Source organism: Mesitornis unicolor, unplaced genomic scaffold, assembly GCF_000695765.1.
Source record: "Mesitornis unicolor isolate BGI_N332 unplaced genomic scaffold, ASM69576v1 scaffold30460, whole genome shotgun sequence".
Classification (NCBI taxonomy): Eukaryota; Metazoa; Chordata; class Aves; order Mesitornithiformes; family Mesitornithidae; genus Mesitornis; species Mesitornis unicolor.
The window spans coordinates 6,887-19,933 of NW_010156755.1; the positions used below are offsets into that span (position 1 = coordinate 6,887).

General features: G+C 36.5%; 1 protein-coding gene across 1 annotated transcript; it reads right to left on the reverse strand.

The window, feature by feature from the left end:
* Positions 1-852: 852 nt before the first annotated feature.
* AHRR (aryl-hydrocarbon receptor repressor) lies at positions 853-12,844 on the reverse strand. Its single transcript, XM_010194350.1, has 8 exons — positions 12,752-12,844; positions 11,167-11,256; positions 10,188-10,317; positions 8,625-8,758; positions 7,403-7,602; positions 5,643-5,761; positions 4,548-4,689; positions 853-1,972 (listed from the first exon to the last, which is right to left on the reverse strand). The coding sequence occupies exons 1-8, from the start codon at positions 12,842-12,844 to the stop codon at positions 853-855; spliced, it is 2,028 nt and encodes a 675-aa protein (XP_010192652.1).
* Positions 12,845-13,047: the final 203 nt, after the last annotated feature.

Consider the following 13,047-nt stretch of genomic DNA (forward strand, 5'->3'; position numbering starts at 1 on the left):
CAAAAGCACCAAAATGCTTTTGAAAGGTATACATCCTCCAGTTAGCTCTTGGTGAGATCAAGCTTTAACAGCACTTTGCAACTAATTTCAAGACGTGGATAACATCCCATTGTTCAGTTTCTCAAACAGCAACATGAAAGGCTGATGGCTTTAAAATGGAAAAATATGTGTACTAAAACATTCGTTTTATCAAGGAAACTAGGGAATAACTTCAGGTTGAAGTGAAATAATTTCTAATGCATTTTATGAAAGTCTTTTTTTAAAAGTCTTTTTTTTAATTAATGCTATCCTTTTAAATTAAGAAGTTGTGTTGGGAAGCTTTTGCCTGTTGCTATTAATTTGTATTGACATAAAGAAATAGCTGATGCTTATTGCAGTAGCAAAAAAAACCAAAACCAAACGCAAAAACTCCAAAAGTAAACTGACCACATTGAAGACCATAAACATTTTCTCTTTGTACAGAGGCATCATATCTGCTTGAGAAAAACAAACAGAACAAAGGCAGGAAGCAGAATTAGCTAGATCTTGGTAATGAACTGTAGACAAGAAAGGAAAGATGATAAAGACAAATTAGTGTACCTGTGCAGTGAGTAATGGTTATTTTTCTGTGCCTGAAGTTTTATCTTTCTTTCTCTCCAAAGATCACTAAGAGAAGGGCAGTGGGGAAGGGTAGGGGATGAAGAGGGTGTGCATCTGTGTCTGTTTTTTCTGAGAAAAACACCAGATGCACACACACACACACTCAAAATCTTTCCACTGGCTTTTACTTTTTAGTAACTCATTTAACCCAACTGGAAGAGAATCTACAACTTCTTGTTTTTAACATTATAAATATTCCAAGTGTTATAAAATCTATTGTAAAAATGCACATTCACTGGTTTTATGAGGCACAGGACCCGCTAATGTATTTTCAGGAAAGCTTGTGTGTATTCTGTTCTGTCCACTGTTGGACAATGGTGGAGAATCCAGGGGCTCACGCTTGATTGCTTGAACCAAGCAGGGGTTTTTAAATTCACATGGCATTTTAAAAACCTCATTATTCTGCTCTTTCTCCTCCCCTGGGCTGGGGCTGTAGAAGTGGCCATAGCATCCCATGTGCGGCAGGTCAGGCATGCTTTCCAAACACCCGGAGGAGTTCTGAGGGCAAAATGGGGCTGCCTCCTTGCTACGTGAACCCTTGCATGACCTGTTCAGGTTTAAGTTGTTGGCATGATTTGCTACAATGCGTTGCCAGTTATGTGGCGTGTAAAGGCAGTGCCTTGGCTTCTGACAAGGGGAGGCTGGCTCGCAGAGGTCTGGTTCTGTTTTGAGGTGCACTCTATTGGGGTAGCTAAACGCCTGCTTTCTCACTGAGCCGTTCTCATCCAGCCAGGCCCGGTTTTGCGATGTCAGGTAGTTATCAGCAATGTTTTCGGAATCAGAATCGTACTCCATTTTGATAGGCATCTCCAAAGGAAAGGCTGCGTCATAGAGAGACTCTGAGGATATTAATGGTCTCTGCAGTTTCAGATGGTCCATTGCATAGTTCTCCGCACAGCGCTGCTGTACACCTGAGTAAGACTGGCAGCTTTCTGTGCTCCCCCAATGGGATGGGCAAGTTGAGGCTAAATTTAAGAAAGTTTGGTCTCTGTTGTAGAATGGTCCAGCTCTTCTGTTTGAACATGTGTTCATTCGCTGGTTCACAGAACAAGAGCTTGAGTTTCTTAAAGTCCAGCTACTGTTTGTGGTGCAGTTGTTTTGAACACCTAAAATGGATGTGTTAGAGCTGAGAGGTTCCTCTTGCATAAAACACTCACCGTTTGTATGAGGCTCAAACTTCACTTTTACATTATCTTGTTCATTTTTTACTGCTGTCCAGTTGAGATGCTTCCACTGACCCAGAGTTTCAATGGCACTGTTATAGGACATCCCCTCCAGGTTTCCTTTCAAACTGGTAAAACCACTTGGTATCTTCAATTGCTCCTCTTCTTCCCTTTCAATAACAGTAGAAAAAAAATCAGTCAAGTCAGAGGTTTCTAAATGTATCTTTTCAGGGATACAGAGTGGCTCAACATACATTACAAGCGATACTTTGTCCTTAACTTAATAAGGCGCTCTCATGCTCTTGTCCATACAACCTTTGCATTTGTTCAAGAAAAAAAGAGAGTGTGTATGCATCTGAGCAGCAACGTGTGTGCACAGCTACCTTTCCATGGCACTATTTCATTTAAATTCTGACATACATTTATTCTTCCATTTCAGTCACATAGTTCACTAAGACTTTAAATATTGTGGTATAGTATGTTAACTACCTTCCACTTTTGTTCTTTCCTTAAAATATATCTAGATACTATTTGTGTGCAGAAAAATCTAGAGATAAAGTGCAAAGCACATCATAAACTGTGTTCTGTTAACAAGGAGTTATTTGGACACATAAGAACTTTCTGATCAAAGTGATTTGAGGGAGAACCATGGGAGCGGGGGGGCGGGGGGGGGGGATCTTATATTTTGAGAATGCAGATTTAGCCAAGAGGAAATAAAATGCCTGAATTAAGTGTCCAGAATAGTATCAGATGTTAATATTTGGTGTAGGTTTGTTGTATATTTCTAATTTAATTTCTTTCATTTTCTAAAGTGGTCAGTGAACTCATTTTCCATGACCTCCAGCTGAAGTACCAGTATCAGTGAACAGTTCTGGCAAAGAAAGGTGCCTGAGTATTTCCATGCCCAGTGCAGCAGTTTTTAGAACTTGGGGTCCAAATCTTCAGGTTCAGAATTTGTCTGGAATTCACTAACATACTGATTCCTGACCACACAGAATCAGTGCTATGAAACCACCTTCTCCCTCTTCAAACAAGTGGACATCTCTATAAGAAATCGAGCATGAAAACCTGAAGAGTTGGTAAGGAGTTTAGAAGGCTTTTTCTAAGGTCATTATTAAGAACATTTTCCTTGGGTATGGAGTCAATGTGCAAGTATAGGATTCTCCAGTAGAGGGAGTCCATGTTGTTACAAAGAGAGAATGTCCCACTGCAATAAATATACACCAAGAAACGATAATAATTTCTCTCTGTTTTTTGCATAAGTTTTAAAATATTTTCAGTCTTCTGCTAAATATTGTTATTGTTAGTATTGATAGTCCTGAGATGCTAATGGTATGATACAAGTTTGCTGCAGAACTAGCTTCTCAGGAAATGGTCCAACTGGGAAGCAATGGATTGAAAAAAATGCAATAGTCACAAAAGCTTAGACACCCAAATAAAGAATTTTACAATGAAATAGTATCTAGTGAAAATTCTCCAAAAGAATGTATGTTTCCAGGAAGACAGCATACATTTAAAAAAAAAGAAAGAAGTAGTAGTAAGAATGAAGTCTATTGCAGACTATGAGGAAGACAGAACTGAATATAATCTCCAAGGCCAACTCTTCTAACACTTCAGTCTGCAGGAACTATCACCACAAGGAAGGCTTTTAACCACTAAGAAGGTAAAAATGTAACTAAATAAACTTCAAAGAGCATACTTAATTACACAAAAAACAATTTATAAGTAGAGACTTGAATACAAGAAACAGCCCCTTTTAATCTGCTGCTTAATACAAGTTGATTCTCTCACACAGCAAGACTATGTATGTGCCATCCCAGTAAAGGTGACAAGTTCCACCACCCTCAGGTGGCAACTACTCTGCTGTTGACATGGATCCTGAGAGAGACACCGCCCGCAAGGGATATCTACTCTAGAAGTTCAAAGACCTTTTCATTTATTTCTTCCACCTGCAAGGCATCCAAAAGGTAAAGAACAGAGGTAACAGCCACATTTTTTCCACTGGGCCAGATGGTGGCTGTGTACACCTCCTGGCCCCTGCTCATTCAGTCAACCCTCTTCTCTCTTCCTTCAGACCAGCTTGAAGAGATACCTCAACAAAACCCACAAGAACTGAAACAGACATTCCCATGGGGGAAGGAAGAAAAGCCTATTTGAAAGGAAAGAGTAAAACTCGGTGCAGAGGTCCTCTTTGAATGCAAATCTGTGACATTAGCTTCCACTCCAAAGCTGAGCCTGCAGCCAACTAGATGTATCTGTCTACAGACATACAATGAATATGAGCATCCCTGTTTAGATTATGTTGAACATCCACAACTAAAAACATGAGCTCAACTGTCATCCATAAAGGGAAAAAACAATAGCTCAGCATAATCAGATGTTAAAAAGGACTAAAACAAGGACACTAAATCAGCAAAGGGTTTCAGCTTCAAAGTAAACAAAACCCAAAAATACATTTTTGTGCAATATAGCATTTTAATTTTGAAGTATTCTATTTTAATATGTATGTACACTCAACTTCTGAAGAAAAAAAACTGGAAAAAAGCAATAAATATTGTTTAGGATTAAAACAGCCATTTCATATGATCCACAACAAAAATGGATTTCATTTCATAATTAAACTAAACTCTTCTCATACAGCTTTCCTCTTAGGTCACTACAGTACTTTTAAAGATCTCATACATAAAGAATACATTCATTTTTTCTGAAATACAGGTTTCTTTTAATATTGGAAAATATACTTACTTCAATATTTGCTGTTGGGCAAGGACGTACTCTGAACAACCACTTCGATACAGAAGTTGAGTGTTAGCTTGAACCCAGACCCAGCGATCTTCATTTGTTTGTACTTTGACTAGAGAAATGCCATTTTCTCCATTATTCTTTGCTATACAATTTAAAAGAAAATCTATTTTAATATAAGCAGTATTTAATGTTTTTTCTTACCTAAACTATGGCTAAATGTTCACAGGTATGTTTGCTGCCTGGAATCATCAGCACAGGGAAGTACAAGCTAAAATATGTCACAGAACTAGAAAGATTACATTAAAAAAATAAAATACGAAAAACCTAATGAGGCAATTAGAAACACACAAACTGTAACCAAAGAGTTTTCAGTGTTATTAGTTAATTATTGGTTTTCCCTTTCAGAAATAGGACTATACCAAGGAGAAAATGTTCATGAAACATGGGGCTGTGACAGAGGAATGGTTTTAAAGAAGTTAAAGGTTTCCAGCAGGTATGACAGAAGGCTGAGTACAAATCTACCCAAGAAGTTGCCCACTGGGGAAGACTCACTATCAAAATTTTATCCATTGTAAAATCTGAAATACAGCATAAACTCTCATAATATTGCCCCAGCCAAACACTGTAAAAGCGTGAGTCAAAGCTGCAAGCATATCGTGTGTTTTATAGACAATATATTCTAATTTTTCTCTGTTTTCTGATCTTTGTGGAAAAGTAGCATTTGTAATATCTGGTTTTTCTCAAAAAGGGATAAATATTGTAATTTATTATTAAGATTTTCACATAATCTTGTTAAATTCAGTGTTGCAAATTTTAGGAAAGCATACATTGAGTGTTTCTGTTTACTATGATTGTTTATATATCTGTAAATCTGAGATAACAGTATTTCTGCCCACTCCAAAATAGCAGACTGATTCAGCACTCTCTTTTGAGGTGGACAAATTTATTTATTTATTTATTTTACAGAAGCAGTTTTAGAGAGAAGAAAAAAGAGATCATTGGGAACAAAATCTGGAAAACCTAACAGGGGAAAAGACAAGGCAAGGTTCTTTCTCCATGAGCTGTATAGAATTGAGAAGTGCTTAGCAGACACACCTTTGATTTGGTTTTCAGCAATCTGTAACACACTGGGGAAAGCTGCACCCTCATGATGGCTGTTTCTTCCATATAATTCTGCTGCTTCACACAGACCTGAATTACCTTTGGAACTGGAGCTATAGAGGACAGAAAAAGTGGAAAATTCCTTGTCAATGAATGACAGTAAAATCACAAACTCTGAAAGATATGATCTTCAAGCTGTTGACCATTAACAAAGACTTATGGTTTAAATATGCAGTAACCAATACTAAATAATTATTTATGTTTCCTGCATCATTTGGTTGCTCAAACTAGTGTATGACTGGAATTCTGCTTTCAATTGAGAGGAATAATTATGTTTAGGAATATTCTGCTCATGACTTCCTATATCTGGAGTAATAAGTTTCAGCTCAAATTGAGACAAATGCTGTGTATATTCTGCTCTGCCTGTTCAAGGTACATTCAAGGTACATCACGCTCACCAGCAACGCACTTAAGAGTTAGAGTGACTTCAATTTGCAATAATCATCATATGAATTGAATGGATTTCTTCCAATCTTTAGTTCAAAATGCACTTTAGGGCTTGTAAAGGGGGCAAAGTCTATAACAATATTTCCCTTTATTAAGACCAATAGAAAAGAAATGAGTATATAAATTTGCCCACCATCCCTGGCTGGCATGCTTCAGGTCTGAACCAAAGGAAACACTGAAGTCAAATGCTTGCTTCATTCTTGTCAAATCATTGGTCCCTGTCTAGTCAGTTAGTAAAACTTAAGTAAAGCACCTCCCTTCTAGGAGCTGAATTCTGATAATCAATTTATTTCACCTGAGCTGCTGAAAATCTAGCAAGTGGAAATGGCTTTCCAACTCTTTTTCCAAAAGCCTGCACAGTCCATTATATCAGCATTCCAGTAATTTAATTCTTGTCAAAAGGCTGTATGTTCTAGAACCACATTATACATCTGGATAGTAAATCCACACATACACAAGCATATACTAATTAAAAGCCAAATTATGATAGTGTCAGTCACACTGACAAGCATTTTACTTCACAGCAACAGACCTCATTGCTGTGAGGTTATATTTAACCAAATAAGGGAAAACATAATCCTAGCCCCAAACATCAACTAAAATTCAATCATAAGAAGAGTAACGAAAATAAGTGTTAGGAAGGAAATGAGTCTGAACACAATCTGTCCTGATCTTCTGTGATTGCTACCAAGTGATCAGCCTCAGGCCATTTAGTGCAATTGTAGACTTATGTGTTCATAAGCCTTCTGCTGGAAGATAAATATATACACCAAATACATCTCATTTGTCTCTGTGTGTACACACGCACAAAGCACATACAGTTTTCCAAAGTTTTCCTTCTCTTTTGTTTCCAACCGAAAAGCAACCATTGCATTGTCCAAAAAATGTGTTACCAGAAGATACTGAAATTTGAGAAATCTCAGTAAAAATATTTTTTCTTTTCCATTTTTACAACTAGTAGAATAACTTCTTGCATTGGCAACTTTTGAAGGTTAGGAATATATCTTAACTTTTCAGGTTTTACATAAAATTATATATAAAATAATATAAAATTAATATGTATTATATATAAAGTACAATATATTATATCATAGTTATGTAGTTAAATTCAGATAAATTATTCACTTTTCTAAGAAACAGTTTTAAAATGGAGAGTTGTTTAGCTTAATTTGTGCTTTTTACATGCTTAATGAACATAAAGCCCATAGTATACTTTACAAACTGCTAAAAGATTAATTTGAAAATACTTTGTATTCACTGCTGCTGCATCATCAGCTTTGTGTTTTGCTTTCACAAGCAGGCTTTTCATCTTCATTTCTGTCACAGAAGGGAGCAGAAGTGGTACCACTATGCAGAACAAGGACAGCTGAGGTGGCAGTACTGTTCCTGATGAGGACTTCTTCCTTTGTCCAAAAAGAAACTTTAGTTTTCCCTGGAACTGCATTGTCTGTTATACAAAAAAACAAACAAACAAAATTATTATCTTCAGCATTTAGTGTATAAACACATCAAAGGTGAATACAACCTAGGACTGTGTTGTTAAACACTAAAACAAATTTTGAAACAGGGAGAAAGATTTTATTATCTTCATACAATTTAAACCATGCCTTTTCAGAGGCATGGTGAGTGGAGGTACTATCAACAGCACAATGAGACATTTGAGGCTGTTTTTTGGGTTTTTTTCTCTCCTGCATTATTAAAGTAGTTCTGCACTATGTTCTGTTTGCCAAGATGGGCAGTGTATGGTGGTGAAAACAACTATTTCCTCTGTGCCTCACTCTGAAGCTGCAATTGTATTTTTCCATGTTCTCTTCTCTCCAGTGAGATGGTTCCTAAGTTTCTTAGGATAGACAAAGTATGTAGCTTGGAAGGAAACATCTACCCCCGCTTCAAATCTCCATATAATCAGAAGGCAGAGATCAAGTTAATAGCAAGCCGCTGCCTCTCAGTGAAAAAAATTACCTACCACAAAATCAGTCCATTTGAGTTGAGCATTTTCCAGAGCTACAAGATTAAAACAGGGATGCAGAAATGACTAACTGCTATGTCTGCTCAGACCCACAGTCTTCCAGCAAGTGAGCATCTGAGACAGAAGTAGCATTTCCCTGTCTTGTGCCGATCCTCTCATTATCTTTGTTAAATGTTAATGGTTGAAACTCAGGTTTGCCATCTCTGTGCTTGGCTCAGTACAAATCGAGGACAGATATTGTTCAAAAGAGCTTAAAACACAAAAGTTTATAGATTCTTTCCATTTTAAATATTACAACCTTCTTCTCTCCCATCACTCTTTATACATACTAATAAATGTCTTTAGATGTTTCTTGGTAGTGTACAGCAAATGAAAAGTGTATCCTGCCCATGGCTCTCCACAATATTTATGTTGAACATTTATGTTCAAATATTTTTCATGTGAAGCAGTTAAAATCTAGTATGTCACAACTACAGTTCTCTAAGTGAATTTTTACTTACAAGGAAGCCAGAAGTACTGTCCAACAAGCAGCGAACTCGACAGACGAAACAACGAGTTAAGAAGGAAGAATAATCTGTTGTCGTGCTGTCACTCTCTTGTGCTTTAAACAATTTACTGAGAATATATTCTTCTCCTAGGAATAACAGTGGAGGCAATATATATCAGACCATAGTAAGAAAGAATCAAAATGTTCTGTAGCCAATTGAAGAGGTTGTTATGGAAATTACCAAAAATTACTTTGTGGAAGGGTGAGTATTAAATTGTATCATGTATAGATACCTTGGTGCATGCTCTATCAAAAAAGAAAAGCTTTAAAATGTGATTCAGGTGAGTTTCTTCACAAACTTTGACTCATTTCCTGAATTTTTGAGATTTTTAATGATGCAAACCAGGGTAGCAGATATTGCTGGTTTTGAGGTCAGATATCACAGAGAATATATCAGAAAAAGAAAAAAAATTAGGCAAAATGCTAATACAAGAAAAAAATTAAACAAATGAACAGTGGCTGATTAGCTAATGTTCAGCTGTTGCCTCCTTGATTTTTAATGAAGAGTTTTTCAGTTTTGGACTAAAAGTGCATAGCTTATGAAATACTTATTTCCCAAAAGACATGAGTATTTGTACAGAAATATTAACTTAGGAACTGAAATTCTCCACTGTATATATTAGGACAAAAATTCCAAATATTTGTAAGTTTTTACAGTTCAAAATTTTAATGCACATTTAGTTTCTTTTCTGTATACTTCCTACAAAATCTTGCAAAATTCCTCTTTTTTTTGCAAGACTCTTGCAAAACACAGAAACTGCAAGAAATTCTACCAATTTTTAATGACTGTTCCTGAGGACTTCATAAAGGCTGCTGAAGGATTTCTTGCAAGTTTATCCTACCCATCTGGAGGCTGCTCTTCCTCAATTCCTTTCTTCAGTTACTTTCTCACCTTCTGGTGACATGCATACTTTTTGCTGGGATAAATAATTCTCTCTACAGTTAACTTTATAAAGTTAACAATTTCAACCTCATTTTATTTTCTGTAGTCATTTCACCTTAATGTCTCATGTAGAAGAAACCTTGAACACATGTGTCCACCTGTCATCCTAGAGAAATACAACCTCACAAGAATAAGCGCACTGCTAAACGCATTTGTTCTTCTGAAGACTCCTGTCCACATAACTTTGCATGGGAAAATAAATGGCAGAAGGTGATGTTACCACTGTGGTACTATACAGAAATGTTTTGCATGGGATTTTTTCTTTGCATTAATGAGAGGAATACTAATGTCCTGGTCAGTGTCAACCAAAGGTTGGTAGAATGAATACTGATGTTGTTTGTTTTGCATGGATAAGTATGTCCATAAGTACATTAATCAGAGAAAAATAAAGGAAACATCAACTTGCCAAGGATCAGAAAGAAGCATCATGAGACAATTACATTATAAATGGACACTATGAAGCTTTCTAGTGAAGAATTTTACTTGACGTGGAACAGACATGAGCATAGGTAGAGTGCAATTCTACCTCTATACAGTGGTGTCTGCGTTTCCAATCAACATATACAATCCCACCTGTTTCTGTCTGTAGTTGCTGTCCAGACAACATCTGGGGAGGATTCATGGACCAGTGCAGTTGCCTACAAAAATCTTGGCGATCATCCACGTGAATGTAATCATATATGTTTTGGTGCATTACATCAGTCTGAAACAATTACAACAAGTAATGTTTAATTTGTAAGTGTAGTGAGGCAGACACTTATCTTCAGGTTGATACTTTCCTTAAAATAATGACTGGTGCAAGATATCTTCATGGTTTGTTCAGCCATGAGAAGAGAAAACTCCAGGAAGAACATACCCCTGCCTACGTCAACTGAATGAGCTGGTGTAAAGAAGACAAAGCCCAGCTCTTCTCAGAAGAACAAAGTGGGAGGACAAGAAGCAACAGGTATAAGTTGCAACATGGGAAACTGGGACTTGATATAAGCAAAAAAAATTACAGTCAGGGTGGTTAAACACTGTTAAACACTCCCAGAGGGGGCACAGAAACTCCAAACTTGACTAGATGAGTCCCAGATCAACCTGCTATAACTGGATCTGTTTTGAGCAGGGGGTTCGACTAGATGACCTCCACAGGTCTTTTCCAACTACATGGTCCTGTTATTCTGTCACTTTACAATGTATTTACTATACACAGGCAACCAGTCTAACATAGCAGCATCTTATATTGAAATGGAAAGAAAACATTTAGCTAAACCTTATTTTTATAATAGATCATGTTTCAACTAACAAAAGTTTTACAAAAGGAATAACATTATAAGGAATTAATCATCACCTGTCAGATCACAAAAAATTTAATGAAAATTATTCTGAAGTGGCATAGTAAAATAACTTGATTTCAGTAACAGTGTATGTCTAATCAGCAGTAGAAGGATAGTGCAAAGCAACATAGACTTCTGCATTTTAGAATGCCAGTCAGCAGGAGTGACTACAAGAAGGTCATTACAATGACAGTGAAATAGTAAACATTCTAAATATTTGTTAATGCATTTACCTGATGAAACCCTAGATAGTCCACAATCGTTGATGATGCATAAAATATCATTCCATCTGCACTCACCACCAATGCAAAACCATTCAGTGACTAAAGAGGGGAAAATAAAAGAATTAGAAAGATAATCAGAAAGTAAAAAGTAAGATAGATATAATAGTTACTAATTTTAAGACTATTCTAGATATGAAAAAAACACTCTGCAAAGAAGTTGGACATCAAATTTTTTACAGAAAGGCCTTTTTTTCCTAACACAAAAAAATAATAACAATCTGGAACATGCTTTTTTCCTTTAAAAAAAGTTAGGGTAGCTAATTACAGTGTAACTACAATAATGCATTACAGTATTATTAGATACTTTAATAGCAAGTGTCAACTAGGTCTTTTTGTTGCTTTTAATTTAAAACATTACATTCCATAATAATTACTTTGACTTTATATGCATTGATACATCTCCAGCAAGAAAATTAAATACATGTGCTGTCGTACCTATGACTTTAAAACTGAACACGTATTTTTAAGTATGACTATTTTCTTAAGCTTCTATAAAAATATATACATAGCATAATTGCATAAATTTCATAAATATTAAAATATCTATAAAATATAAAAACTAGGCAAGAAATATTTCAGTTATATAGACCAATGTTGAGTCTAGAAAAAAGCTGAATTAATTCCCATGGACTCAGTGATGCAAGTAAATCCAAAAATAAAAGTAAGGATTAAATAAAATACATGGCATGAACATTTAGATCCATCGTACTGCATGCAGACTGACTTATTTTGCCACTCTTCCCTTGATAAAGATTCAGTAACTTCTTCATTCCAGCAGGCTTGCATTCCAAGGTAGTTTAGATGATCCTTTCATGTGATATTTTTTGAGATTACAGTTCAAATTGCTGCTGAAATGCTGCTGTATTATTATTATCCTGTTTCACCTTTCTCTTATTTAGTGCTGTAGCGATGTGCCTATTAATCCTGAGTTAATCCTGAAGCACAATGAGGGCAGATTTTCAATTGCTCGGTAACCAGATACACTGACATATTTTTGTGAGCTTGATTCTCTTTTTGGTTCTTAAATAAGGACCAGATTTCCAAGACTACTCAAAGCCGGTTCCCACTGTGACAATGGTGGGCAGAATTTCAAGAGTTCAGTGCGCAATAAGCTGACCTCCTCAGAAGATTTTGCCCCAATCATAAATGTGGAGCACCTTTGGAAACATGGTCCAATGGGACCATACATATCCAGGGACTCTGTGCCTCGAAGAACCTGTGAAACAGTGACTGGAGAAATCTAGTAGAGAGACTGCAATGGCACCTACATTTGGAAAGAGCTGTATCAGGCACTGATTCAATGAAATCAATGCTAAACATGAGTCATGACTAAGAACAGTCAAGGCCAAACTGTGTTCAGCTCCAGGTCAGCTTTATCAATACAAATCCTCTCCAGAATAAGCATTATCTCTGCCTAGTTGGGTTTGTGTCTAACACTAGTTATCCCTGTTGACTCTTTAAGCCCAAGGAGTTGCTGGATGGTGCTATTTTCTGCTCTAAGTAATGCCCAAATTTGTCCCAGCATCTCACCAACCAGAAGACGATGCATGAAGATTTCTGCATCCTCACATCTGTGTCTTTCGCTGCACTGAGGGGAGCCTCCATAAATGGTATCTGTCATATCCATTTCCAATGACAAGTGGAAACAAGAAAGCATTTTTGGCACCTTGTCTCTTTGGACTCATCTTCACAGCAATGAAACCATCAGTGACGCGATGTTAGGAATTTTATTACATTTTGAACATCTGGCAGGCCTTCTAATTTGGACAGACTAAAAATTTCCACAAAGATAACCATAGGACATTTAAGGGAGCTCCTTCCTGAGGATGT